Source organism: Phyllobates terribilis, unplaced genomic scaffold, assembly GCF_046119375.1.
Source record: "Phyllobates terribilis strain yellow unplaced genomic scaffold, ASM4611937v1 Scaffold_11__3_contigs__length_659146591, whole genome shotgun sequence".
Classification (NCBI taxonomy): Eukaryota; Metazoa; Chordata; class Amphibia; order Anura; family Dendrobatidae; genus Phyllobates; species Phyllobates terribilis.
The window spans coordinates 237,642,040-237,656,716 of record NW_027362771.1 but is presented as its reverse complement, the minus strand read 5'-3'; the positions used below and the strand labels follow the sequence as shown (position 1 = coordinate 237,656,716).

Here is a 14,677-nt window from a genome sequence, read left to right as displayed (position 1 = left end):
GTAAACCCTCAACTCGGACGTGCCAAGATGACGTTATAAATGGGACTCTGCTATCAAAGCGCCGACATTGCAGAAATGATCATTTCCCCCTCCCAGCGATGGTTTATACATCTCATGTACTGTATAAAACCCCATCTAGGCAGTAAATCTAGAAGAGAATCAGAAAAGCGACAACTCAAGAAAGTTTAGATCAGGAAAAAATACCAATGAACCGTAGATATATAGAAGTTAGTCATTTTTCCTGTCATTTAACTACTTTAGTCACAGTCATGCCTTCCCACTTCCTAAAGAAAGTTGCCACTGTCCATTAGGATGTGAAAAAGTCATGCATCTTCATCCCGGGATAGCAATCCTGAGACTCCCTCTGTCCAACAGTGCTCCCATCCTGCCCTGCTGCAGGCACAGACTTCAGGACTCCAGTGTCACTTATTTAACTCCTTACAGGCTAAAAGTGACTATGGCCTGTCAGGAGCTTGACAGAGTGTGTGCGCTCTCTTCTGCCCTATCGGCCCCCCCGCAGTGCTTTCATAGGAAGACAAGGGGTTACTAAGGCAATCGAAGGCCTAACAATGGCCTTGGGGCTAGAAGTAGATCTATAATACTTAATAAATAAAACTATAAATTTGGTATCATGATTAGCCACAGAATAAAGTCAACACGCTTTGTGCAGCAAATAAAAAGCGTAAAAAATAAAAATAAAAATGCAGAATTGCTGTTCTAGGTCTCCCCATGAAGAGTTAAAAGGTATTATCTCCTTTAGACTAAATTCAGCACATACTGTGCTTTAAGAAAAAAAAAAAACTACTGAGTTTCTTATCCTCTAGACTGGTCCAGGACTTTGTCTCCATGGCTGTCCTCGTATCTGTTGATCGGCTGCAGTAGTGATGTCACCGACAGCACTGCAGCCAATTACTGAGCTCAGAAGCTCACGCCTTCTAGATCATTAGCCCGGAGGGTAAGTAAAGCTCAGTTTTTTATTTCTTTATCGAACAGTATTAATGAGCAAAGAGAAATGCCGTTTGTTGTTTTGTTCTATGATGTAACCTTGTTATGTTGTATAATCTTCATTAAAAACATTTAAAAAAAAAAAAGAAAAAAAAAATTTCTTAGCCTATGAGAAAAAAAAGTTTGATGAAACGGGGCATCCACTTTAATAATACCCAAAATGGTGTCACTGGAAAATATAACTCATACCACAAAAAACAAGCTCTCATTACACCTACGTCGTATGAAAAACTAAGAAAAAAAAATTACATGCCGTAATCGCATGATGGATAGTAAGCCAGAGAGTAGAACCTGCACCTATGGGAATAGGGGTCCCCCTTACCTCCAGTGAGTACTTAGGGGAGGGAAGGACCACGCACAAATGTGGCTCCAATCATTGGAAACCTAAATGTCCTTAACTACAATGTGTAAAGGGACACCTGTAAAACTCCTCCATCTTTCTGGAATAACAAAGAAAAGGGAATCCATGCTCTTAAAATTGATGGGGAATGCATGACTGGGTGCCACTCCTTTTTCCAATGTAAACTACGAGCAACCAGCCACACACAGGCAAGCATTTCTGTGGCCAGATTGTCGGAGGCCACGCATGTTGCCCACGCCGCAGGTGCTCTAAAACTAGATATTGACACGTTTTAGTTGATTTTCTAAATGGATGATATTTTTTTTTTACTTCATTTTTTTGAAAGACAATGAGGTCGGCCAACTCATCTGAGCTGTTAACTGCAACTAGAGATGCTTTATAGCAGTCACATGGACCAGGGAAGCCTGAAGGACTTGAGATGACCTACTGACTTCATTTAATATATATACATTTTTAGATGGTGCCCCTATGAAAACCAGCTTGTGGCTGGGCTTCACAGACTGAGATTTTTGTTATAAATGGTACAATGCTATCTCAGTATATAGTACAAGCAAACAATCTCAGACTCAAGTCGCCTAAGAAGGGGGAATTTTTTATTTTTTGGGAGTGCGTGGGAGGAGGGATGGTGAGGTGGTTGGGTCGCCACAACATCACAAAATAAAAAATGCAAAAGGAAGCAAAACGTATCTTCCACAAAATGGTATCAATAAAAAAAATCTCACCACTCAAAAAACAAGTCCTCACACAAGCTTCATTGAATGAAAATATTACTGGTACCGGAAGAACACATTTTGTTCCACAAAATTATTTTTTTTTTTTTTCACCACATAAAAAAAATCTATGCCTGCTTGATAATGGCCAAAATCTTCCAAACCTGGAAAATAATATTGCCAAAAAAAGGGTGAAAAGCAATTATAGAGGAGTTTTTGCAAAATTTTGCCACACTTGGGATTTTTTTTTTCATGTTTTACAGTACTTTGCATGGTTGAATGTATGGGGTCATTTAAAAGTACTACTTGTCTAGCAAGAAACAAGAGTTCATTCATCTGTTAATGGAAAAAAATAATAATAAAAAAAAAAGTTATGGCTCTTCGAAGGTGAGGGAAAAAAATGTAAAAATGGCCATGATGGGAAGGGAACACAGAACAATGTATATACCGCAGCTCTGACATCCTGCCTGTACTGCCAAGTTTCCAGTAAACCAGATACAATTTCCTTCCTGGTGAGTTAAATAACCCTTTTTATCTAGAATACCAATTTTTATTGAATCATATCCCAAAAAAACAGTGGCCCGTCAGTCCAGCAATGACAAGTCAAATATTTTAAAAAGGATACAGATTTTACAGTTCTTTTTCAGGACTGGGAGTGAGGAGGCCTCTAAACACATTTGATCTGCTGGTCCATTGAATTGGGCAAGTTTGGCAGACTGAAAAGGGTTGTCTACTCTTAGGACAACCCCTTCTTGCTCTAAATGTTTGGCCCCGATAAAATAAAGAAAAGCTTATCCTCCCCCCTCCTGTGGCGGCGCCTTCGGATGAATTGAACAGGAAGAGGAAGTCCGGGCTGTGGCTGCTCTCTTCACTACTTTTCATGTTCAATTCGTACAAAGGTCAAGCAACTGATGCCAGAGCTGATTGTGCACCGGGGTCACATGTCACAAGAGAAGCTCCGGGGAGTGAGTGCCAACATTGCTGGAACGGCACCAGTACGGGAGGAGAGTATAGGCTTTATTTTATCGGGACCAAGCATGGGGTAAGAGAAAGGGTTGCCCAAGTAGTGGACAACTTTAATGTGTATGGGGGCTTTCACAACACCCACCATTACACAGTACCAAAATGGCCAACCAATCTGATCTGTGACTTTCCACAACAGAATGGGTTGCCTTGATCTGCTCACGTAAGCACTGAACCTGCCAAAAAAAAGTGCCAATGACCGTGAGGGTACATTCACATGGCCATATTTTAGAACAGACTGGCATCTGTGAAAGAAAAAAGAAAACTTACACGGACAGCGCTAAGCCTAATGATATGCAATTGCAATGTTCAGCAGACATTAGGTCTATATATTGTTTAGAAACAATTGCAGCACACATTGGTCTCTTCATATTTCAGATGAGACTATTCAAGACTATGAGAGTGCAGAAAAATAAATCGGATTCCATACAGATCAACCAAATGGCATGGGATTTTTATAGATACATTATAACTAACTTAGGAAACTATTTTGGGTCTTGTAAATTTCATTAAATGCAAATGTATAAAAACAATTATACACATGACAAACGGATGGCATACAGATGAAAATAGGCATAAAAAAATAAGTTATTCTGGATGAGAATCTGCCAATTTTTTTTTAAAAACCGCATGTGTGAATTTAGCTTCACAATTAAATGAATTATGCCATCTTCTATCGTTACATTAAAGTGTTTTGTCCAGTCTTCTGATAAAAGTCTGCAGATGTCTGAATCCTGATGCGCAAGCTGTCAGGATTGACCAGTATTGCCGGTAAGGGTGGGTGGTCACGTGACCGTAGGCTGCCCCCTACTTCCAGCCACATTCCAACTAGATGCATCAGGCTTTTAATGCAACTGAATTAAAAGAAGCCAAGCACTTTTAATTACACATGTCCGCATGTATGCAAATCATATTCTTACAGTCATGTGATCGCCAACTCTCACCAGCAAAGAGGCTATGTGCCCACGATGCGGAAATGCTCCGGATTTTTTTCCTGAGCGTTTCTGCATCTCCCTGGCAGAAAAAAAGCATGTGGATTGTACATGCGTTTTTCCTGCCAGGGACATGCGGATGTGAAGCGTTCTTCACATGCATTTCCGCATGCGGGTTGTCAAGCGCTTTCCAAGCGATTTTAGCATCACTTGGGAAGTGCTTGACAACTTGGTCACACTATATAAATCCATGCAACCGGCATGGATTTATATAGTGTGACCCCAAAGAATGGTAAAAAATAAAAAACAAATATATACTTACCTTCTGATGGCCCCCGGTGTGCTTGTCTCTGCTTGCCGGCAGCTCGTGGTAGATTTAAGGACCTGCCGACGTCAGAGGTCGCATGACCTGTCACATGACTAAATGACGCCAGCGCAGGTCCTTTAGTCTACTGCAAGCTGCCGGCAAGCAGAGACAAGCACACCGGAGGCCATCAGAAGGTAAGTATATATTTTTTATTTTTTAACATTCTTTCGGTCACACTATATAAATCCATGCTGGTTGCAGAAGGCAGCCATGGGGTCCTTCACAGGCCTCCACTGATACTCCATGATTCTGTGGTGCGCAAAGAGGTGGTGTGGGGCGCCTGAATCCAGCCACCTTAAAGGGGTTGTGACACAAACAAATTACATTTTAATTAATAGATCTTAGAATAAAAATAAGTTCCACAATTGGAGGTGTTTAATAATAAAAAAAATATGTTCCTAAAGAGCATAATATAATATGAAAATGGAAAACATGATTGCACATGAGAAGCTTCGAGGCGATTGTTACCATCGCCAATGAATATGCCGGATATTATTCAGTGAAGGGAACGACTTGCCAATTTGACGGACAGAAAATACTTAAAATAGAGTTGTAGTAGATGCGAGCTCCTCTGAAGTGCTGGCTTTAGTCATGTTTTGGTTTCGTTTTTTTACACACCTCTTTCCACCACCCTTTCTTCTTTACATTTCTGTAGCACATACACAGATATTTGGTTTATGTGAAAGCATATGTTCGTACTTCATCAAACTGATTATACTCAAATTCTAAAGTTTAATGATTACTAATATTAAGTTATCAACTTTTTTTTTTTTTTTTTACTATTATTGAATGTAATTGGAATGTTCCATTTTCCCATCAATGTTGTTAAAACTCAATAAAACATTTAAAAGTAAAAAAAATTATGTTCCTGTGCCGAGATAATTTTATAAATGTGCCCCTGCTGTGTACTGTATAATGGCTGTGTGTGACCGTGCAGGAACATGGTCTGATCATACCACAGCTCCTGGGCAGGAGAAGAAGCAAAAGAGTATACAGACATTACAGCACAGGATCACAGCTGATTCTTTCTGTGAGGTAAAACATTTCCCTGCCAATGAAAAAAGAAAGAAAAAAAAGGTAGCACTCACCGGTCTTCTTGTTAAAAAGAGATAAATTATTCCATTAAAAATGGTACAGGGGGAGAATGGAAGGAAACCTCCGGATGGCCGTTATGCACCTTCTTGCGCTTCAACGGGTCCTTACCAGTTGCACAGGTGCGGACTTTCCCTCTTTGTACAGACATAAAACATTTCCCTGCCTGTTTGTAAGCAATGTTTTCCCTCACAGAAAGAATCAGCTGTGATCCTGTGCTGTAATGTCTGTATAGTCTTTTGCTTCCTCCCTGCCCAGGAGCTGTGGTATGATCAGACCGTATGCCGTACACAGTCAGGCACATTATCTCAGCACAGGAACATTTTTTTTACACATCCAATTGTGGAAACTTATTCCAAGATCTATTAATTAAAATATTGATTAAAATTACCTTTCGTGGGAAAACCCCTTTAATTCCCAGTCAGTGATTGACAGTGGTATTTAAGGGGTTACACAGCAACAAATGGTGCTTGCTCCGGGCACTGCTGTTAGATGGTTGGTGGCTGTACAAGACAGCTGGGACCTGCCAAGTGTGGCATCGATTACGGTCACTGCTCTTCTACAGGTAACAAATGCACCTGAATTAGAAATCTAGCCATGTCATTGTCCTCCATAGTTATAGAAAATGAATGGTTTCAGAACCACAGCAACGCTTTATTGGCTATAGGGGATTGATGAGACATTGTAAAGTGTATGAAAAATTTATTTACATTGTTTGTATCCAGTAGGATATGGTAAAACTTTTATTGAGTCTTAATTTTGGGAATGGGGTTCCACACACTGAAGATGGTGGAGATGAAGCATGCACACCTCTGCTCTACTCACTCTAAGAGGGTCAGAAATAGCTGATGCAATTAAGACCTCCTTCTCTACCACATATCTACCAAATACTCCAGAAGGCAGAGAGTCTCGTCCAAGGAAATCTGTCAGTGGGATCAACCATCCAAAGCAATCTAGTGATCTGAGGTCTTATTCCAGAGAAATCCACGTGGTTTTTTTTTTATTATACATAAATGAGCTGTATAAACCCCTTTCTGACATGGCCAATTTTTCACCTTGTTTTTTCCTCCAGTCCTTCCAAGAACAATAATCTTTTTTTTCTGTCCAAAAGGATGTTTGAGGGCTTGGTTCTTGCGGGACGAGTTGTACTTTTCGGTTGATGGAATTGTGCGAGGGCTTATTTTTTGCAAGGCAAGACGATGTTTTTATTGATACCATTCTGGGATAGATGACATTTTGATGGCATACATCATTTCTTTTGGTATGGTGGAGACAAAAAAAAAAATAAATAAAAAAATCAATAAAAAAATCAATTTTGGCATTTTTATTTTTTAAACTGTTTACCAACTAGAATAATTATTTTATATTTTGATAGCTCAGACTTTTCTGGACACAAAAATATTAATGTGATATGGATATTATCCTCATTTAACAGAGGAAAAGGAAAGTGATTTTTTTTTTTTTTTTTTTTTTTTTTTTTTTTTTTTTACACTTTTCACTGTATTAGTACCCTTACGGGACTTGAACCTGTGATTGTCTCATTGCTTCTACTATATGCTGCAATACCACAGTATTGATGGATAAAGGAAAAATCACGGTCTTATTTGAAGCCCGGCCACAGGCTAGGTTTCTAAGGAGCTCTGTAATGACAAAAACACAGGTCTTCAACAGCTGATGGGGGCACAGAATGACGAGCCCCCATTCCAGCGCGCTGTTAATGATGCTGTCAAAGTTTGACAGTGGCATTTAACAGGTTAACAGTTGAGGGCGAAACTCCACCCAGGGCTGTTAGAGCCAGGTCCTGGTAGTAACAAAAAAAAATCCAGCTTGCTAAAGTGAAAAAAAAAACAAAAAAAAAACAACTTTATTGGATAAATAAGTTAAAAAGATTCCATGTCACAATTATACATACACAGCGTGTTTCAAGCGCGCACTACATTCTTTGTCAGCGCTAAATGACAAACTCCCACAATTCCTTTATACTGCAAAACACCAGGGCTGTGGAGTCGGAGTCTGTGTCCATTTTGGTGGCGTCGGAATCCAAGTCGGTATAAAATGGACCGACTCCAACTCCTAAAATATATAATAAATTGGGTACAGTAGTTCAATGCTGTTTGTGGGGAATATTTTTTCATAAGAATTTGGGAAAGTTATGAAATGTCCTATAAATGTCTGTCCTATTCCTGATCTAAGGGTTTAGACTTTTAGCTGAGATGAATCTGTGCTACAGTAAATTTATCACTTAAACATGAGCCATGTATGAGGGAGTCAGAGTCAAGGAAAATGAGGAGTCGGAGGTTTGGCTTACCAACTTCACAACCCTGCAAAGCACCAATGAGATATATATAGATATATATCTATCTATCCATCTATATATTTATATATAGATATATATCTATCTGTATCTGTATATACACGCACACACATACACGGCGCAACTCTGAATATCAAAAAAAAACAAAAGAAAAATTGAAATTTAAAATAAATACAAGAAAAAGTGTGACGGAAGATAAATATTCAATAATGAAACATAATTTCTTTGCGTAAATAGAGTCCATGCAGGCAACAAGTGCTAAGGTTGTAAATCCAAAACTGCTTGTGTGGTAAGCAGGTGTCTTAGTGCCTCCACCTCCGACTGCTGTGTTGACCCTTTCAATTACAAACACCTGCAAAAATGTGTTCGGTCACTGGTGTTGGTGAATGAAGTGTCTAGACACATGTGTAACGGTACAGTGTCAAACTTTCCACTGCAATTCAGTCCCCAGTTCAATCAGATTAAATCCATTATCATCCAAAGATTTCTACCAATACTATATGAGGACACTATTCTCTCTACTCTGCTTAAGCCTGTTCCATTGTAGCCAAAAGGGGAAACAAATAGGCAGTATACTGCCACCCCCCCAAACACACACCTCCCCCTGCCCCAAGTATAATTCTATATAAACCACACAGAACTTGGATGGACTGTGAGGGTTTCTTCTAATGTGGTATAAACAGATGTAGAGCATGTCAACATGCATGTGTCACTCGACCTTTTACTAATCGTAACACTTTCGAATTAAGCAATTCATTATTTGTAATTCTCAGAATGTAGTCTACATCATATACTGTTTGTGTAAAAATGTATGTCAGCTGTACCACTAGAAGATTAAAACGGAGCATCTTTCCAATATTAGCAGTGTGACCAAATCTCACCGTACCGCTTCGCATCTTTCCAATATTAGCAGTGTGACCAAATCTCACAGTACCGCTTCGCATCTTTCCAATATTAGCAGTGTGACCAAATCTCACCGTACCGCTTCACATGCATCCAGACACTTCATTCACCAACATCAGCGACTGACCACATTGTTACAGGTGTTTGGAACCGGAAGGGTAAACACAACAATCAGAGGGGGAGACACTAGGAGACGCCTGCTTACCACACAAGTTGTTTTCCAGATTAACTCATTTTACCTAAAGAAATTATTGAATATTTTTCCCCTCGCCTCACTTAGTCTCTTGTATTTAGTTTTAATTTCCATTTTTGTATTTCAATTACAATTCAGCGTTGCCATGTGAGGTTTATACATATTCTCATTGGTGCTTTGCAGTAAAAATGAATTGTGGGAGTTCAGGTCATTTAGCTGTGACAAAAAGCCATGCGAGAGCGAAACACGTTGCTTATACATAATCTTGACATGAAATCTTAACTTATTATTCCAATAAAGCTTTTTGCATCTTAAGCTGGATTTTTCTTCCTTTGAATCTTCACGTTTGATCCCATAGTATACTCTGCTTCAATACGCCTTGAGCCTTGGTGAGCTGGTTTCTTTTCTTTTACCCATACCTGGTTGTAACACAGCCATTGCCTGCCAGGTATGGGGCAAGCCCGTGAGCCTGCTCCATAAACCCCGCTACCGATTTGCGCCGTACATGTATGGCATATGTCGATAAGGTGTTAAGTTCACTTCCACTATACTGTGCTAGTTCTGATCTCACTGCAGAGCCAGCCGTGTGTGACTGAGAGCAAAGTATCCGTGATTACTTGGTTCACACTGGTAACTTCCCCTTTCATATAAAATAAGCTCTCTGGGCAAAATCTCATGCAGATCAGTGTCCGGCCCATAGATCTTAACCGTTCATTTGCATATCTGAAAAGTGGATTTCTCTGGAATAAGACATGGGATTGCAGCTATCAAGGTATCACTTTATTCAACTTTCTATGACCTACATACCCATATAGACAGCTTAGGAAGGTTGTCCTACTGACAGATTCTCCAACTCACTGTTCCAGCAAAAGAAACCTTGTAAAGAAACCTGAAAACTATTCTTCACAACACAAATATGGAAGCAGCTTGCCTGGCGACAAAGGTCTATACTTCTGCTGTAGCAGTCTTATTTAGTGGAGTCATGTTTCTTGTACTTGTGGTCAATATTGTGCATGCATATTATAAATTCGACACCTTTTTGATTTCATGTGTACAGCACCATGGACGTTAACAGCGCTTTAAACATTAAGAAATAAGGAAGTGATGAGGATGAACCAAAGTATATTACATATAGATGTAAAATAAAGGGAAAAGTCACAGAAAGACGCCATATTTCATGCACTTGGGCTGCGGCTTTAATCAGCATGTAAGGGGCAAGAGATGAGAAAAGTCAAGTCAGAAAATAGCTTGTCAAACATGCAGGCAGCAACGCTCAACTAAAAGGCTAATGACATCAAGAACATAAAAGGAAAACTATAGAAATCGCATGTTTGTAATTGGTCAATAGCATGCATGATATAATATAACTTTAAAGGTTATGGGAAAAGTAAATGAATGTATTTACCTGTATCCAAACGCTTTACCGGCGACTCGTCGTCCTGTTCTGAATCTCCACATGAGCTCTTTGACCTTTTTCTTGGCTGCAGCAGGGTTTCCAACCTTGGAAGGACTACAGACAAAAAGGTTTTGGGCCCTAGCTGTGGTGAAGTTGGCTGGGTTTCATTGTTCTTTGCCGGCTTTTGGGGGCTTACACTTTTTGCTTTGCGGAAGAGAATGGATGTACGTCTGTTTACATCAGCTGAGGACTCCGCTACTTCACAATCTGTCGAATCACTTAGATTACTGTCCTTAAGTAAATGTTCTGAAGTGTGTCCATTTACCATTTCATCCTGAACAGTAGTGCTATGTAATTCATTATCAAATGTGACTCTTTTGTATAGTTTACTCTGCTCTGGATTGAGTTCTATTGGTTTGAGAGTTGGCGGTTCTGAATTAGTCTCCGAGTTGGACGGTAGAGGTAATGCATCAGATGGTTCAAGTTTAGGGGGAGATTTATCTCCTGAAAAATTATAAATAAAGCGCCATTTTTGAAAACTGTATGAAATGATAAAACGTTCTCTATGACACAAATCTAATCTATTAAACTTTAGAAGGTTCACTTAAAACAGTAAAAAAATTTACAGAAAACAGTAAAAAAACACTTAACACTACTGGACTGACAATCGATATATAAAAGGCAAGGCACAACCAAAATTGGAGCAAAACCCAAGCATGTTTGCAGGTTTTTCTATTTAGTCAAAAATACAGACAATTGGAACTTTAATTTCATTTTTCCTTGTGAATAAACCCGCCATCTAGGAAGTCATACTACACCAAATAGAAAGCATAAGTCACCATCAGTTGAATAGGCTGTCAGATAAGCGGCTGTACTGACGAGATGCCACTTTTCTTCACCATGGGTGGGATGAAACGCATGCAGGAATGTTTACATGATAGCAAGCAAGTGATGGCGTATGATTAGGATCTAAGTTTTGTGAAGGCCAACGACATGTCCCCTCATTCTGAGAATTCGTGGGTATTTTCTGCATGGCAGGTCTGTTACATGTGCTCGAGAACATGGTGACACTTAATTCAGGTAGACTGGAAGGATTCCAGGAGGTCTGATTTCTATCAAGCATATGCTAAAGATAGGATCTCACTTTCTATAAAACAGGAAAACCTCCAAGGTAGAGTCCCATAAAATGAATTCAGAAGAAGGTTAACACCCAATGGACTGAACTACAAAGAGCTAATAAGTCACTGAGGAGTGTATTGCATAGTAATAATGATGAACTAAGGGGCTCTCCAAATAAATGTTTGTTGACCTTTCCAAAAGGATAGGTCGTCAATATCCGATCGGTGGGGCTCGGACACGCGGCAGCACCAACGACTGGCACTGTGCAATAGTTACACCTGGCCACTGTCAGAGCTGCAGCTCATCAGTGTGGGTGTAGGGTGTCAATCTGATAATGATAACCTATCCTGAGGCTAGGGCAACAATATCTTTTGCTTGAAGAACCCCTTTAAAAGTAAAAGCTGATCTATGAGAAAAATAATACATGCCATGCTACTCTCAGTACGGGGGTTCTGCGGACACATGCAGTTAGCCCTGATTATGATGCAATTACCATTTTCTACCTTGAGGGGGCCTTTTGTGAACGTAGTAACATTCTGTAGTATTACTGTGGTAGGGCATCACACAGACGCCCTAATGTAACTTGGCCAGTAGCAGTTAAGAGGGGTTATCGGTAACTTACCTGAAGCTGCTCTCATGACATTTCCAGCATGAACAGTCACCTTTTCACAACTTTTTACAATTTCAAAGTGAAAAGTAAGTTGAGAAACTTTGTAAATATTTTGCATCAATTTCAAGATCTTAAGCATAGTAAAAACAAAAAAATTATGTGCTCAAGTCACAATTCTGCTGTCTTCCTTATAGAAGTTGGTCTTCACTTTGCCATTTACTATGCAAATACACAGCTCTGTTCTAAATGTGGAACGTTCATTTGAGCTCCCACAATGCATTGTTGTCTGGGTAGCTGGAATCCAGCAGAACTGAGGATGTAGTTTTTCAAGACAGAAAAGTGCAATTAATAACTGGAACCAAATAAGTAAAGCAAGCTAAAGTGATTTAAAAAGGGATCCAGTCATGTTCCCAGGCTCTGCTAACCTGCTGTGCCGGGATCCGGTTACAGCCGCCACTCACTACAACACTGAACACTCACGCACTGACTTAAGCCATGCCTCTGACTGAAAGCTGGAGGACGTTGGGAGGAATATAGTTAATTTCTTCCTAGTAGTTGGGCTTTTAGTGCGACGGCCGCACAGATTTAGAAAGTTATTAATCTGCAGATTAACCCCATATTTGCAGATTAATAGCATTTTTGTCATGACCGTTCCCTTTAAAGAGGCTCTTACACCAGTTTGAGCATGTTAAGCTGGCCAAAGCATGGAATAGTAGCTGCAGAGCTGAACTAAACAAAATTTTTATTTTTTAATTCCTGTTATAGTTTAATGGGGCCTTTGAGATTTGTCTCTGGTAGTGTGTACTTCTTCCCTTGCATGAGGCTGACCAATCATACAGGAAAATAAAACAAAAACAAAAAACAAACAAGCCCTCCTTTCTGCTCACTGATCCCCGCAGCTACTGTGTAGGGAAACAGCAGAGCTGAGTTAAGTGAAGAAAAAAGAAAAAGCTGTTGGGATCATAAAAATTTCAATCTTTATTTCGTCCATATTGAAAATTACACGATACCGAGAGAGAGAATTTACGTATCATTGCCAGATCTCATCTCACGGCAATCAGTGTGGAAGGAGGGTGAAAGCGGACATCACAGAGATGAGATCTGGAAGTGCTTGTAATGATGCATAACTCCGCTCTGCTGTAACTCTACACAGAAGCTTAGGACATCCAGTGAGGAGAGATGGGTCTTTTCGCCCCTGCCTGTTTCCGATTGGTCAACCACACATTATAAGCTAAATTTTACAAGCTAATATTTCCACATTATAAAATAAATCTATGTTTTACTTAGCTGTGCAGCTACTAATCCATAATATGGCCAGTGTAACATGCTGAAATGTTCTCTTTACACAGAGGATGTATTTTTTTTTAAATTTATTTTGTTTTAAGAAGAGTGCATTGATCCTCATTTGCTCGGCCATTATGCTTGCCAAAAGCAATGCGCGCTTTAAGGCTATGTGCCCACAATGCAAAATGCTCCGGGTTTTTCCTGAGCGTTTCTGCATCTCCCTGGCAGAAAAAAAGCATGTGGATTGTACATGCGGATTGTACATGTGTTTTTCCTGCCAGGGACAAGCGGATGTGAAGCGTTCTTCATATGCATTTCCGCATGTGGGTTGACAAGCGCTTTCCAAGCGATTCTAGCATCACTTGGAAAGTGCTTGTGACAAGTAGGTCACACTATATAAATCCATGCAAACGGCATGGATTTATATAGTGTGACTTTAAAGAAAAGTAAAAAATAAATCTATACTTACCTTCTGATGGCCCCCACAGTTTTGCTTCGCTCCGTCCTGGCTTGCCGGCAGCTCGCGGTACACAGAAGGACCTGCCGTCACATGACTAAGTGACATCAGCGCAGGTCCTTCAGTCCACCGCGATCTGCTGGCAAGCGAAGACAAGGAGACCGGGGGCCATCAGAAGGCAAGTATAATATTTATTTTTTATTTTATTCTTTTTTTACAGGTTCTATGGTACCCGGGTCCGGAGGAGAGTCTCCTCTTCTCCACACCCGGGTACCATCCGCACATTGAAACGCTTGGATTCCGCATGTACAGATGCAGTGATGTGGATTCCATGCGTTCCAATGCAAGTCAATGGCGGCGAAAACGCAGCGCTTCCACAAAATAATTGGTAGTGCTGCGTTTTTTTCCGCAATGATAATTCACAGCAGAAATTTCCGCAGCATGTGTACAGCACATGCAGATTATCATTGGGGAACATGGCAGGCCTTCTACCATGCATTTATTAAGCGTTTCTGCAGCGTTTTTGCCACTGTGGAAACGCTTGAAAAACGCATCGTGGGCACACAGCCTTAAGCGAACCTGTCACCAAGAAAATGCAATGCGATCTGCGGGTAACATGTTATAGAGAAGGAGGAGGTGAGCAGAATGATGTGTGATTTTGTGAGAAAAGACTCAGTATAACCTGTGATTTTTTTCATTTAATCCTCTGCTCTTTCTGGGACTTCCGGTCCAGTGGGCGGTCCTATCAGTGACTGACAGTTATTTCTGTATGCACACTTAGCTGACAGTTACAGATAGCCCAGCCCTCTGGACCAAAAATGCCAGAAAGAGCAGAGGATTAAGTGATGAAAATACAGGTTATACCTACAACACTGTACATCAATCTGCTGTGCTCCCCCTGCCTTATAACA

At 40.2% G+C, this 14,677-nt stretch overlaps 1 protein-coding gene across 5 annotated transcripts in view; it reads right to left on the bottom strand.

Annotated features, from left to right (window-relative positions):
• The window catches only part of BRD1 (bromodomain containing 1), a 54,451-nt gene that overhangs the window by 14,780 nt on the left and 24,994 nt on the right, over nucleotides 1-14,677 (bottom strand). For 3 of the 5 annotated variants that reach the window (XM_073652133.1, XM_073652132.1, XM_073652135.1), the window contains exon 8: nucleotides 10,306-10,800. The exons of 1 other annotated variant lie outside the window; for it this stretch is intronic. In XM_073652133.1, the coding sequence (XP_073508234.1) occupies nucleotides 10,306-10,800 (495 nt within the window). Of the gene's footprint in view, nucleotides 1-6,330; nucleotides 6,746-10,305; nucleotides 10,801-14,677 lie in introns of those variants that run through there. One more of the 5 variants, XM_073652137.1, reaches the window with a different exon arrangement.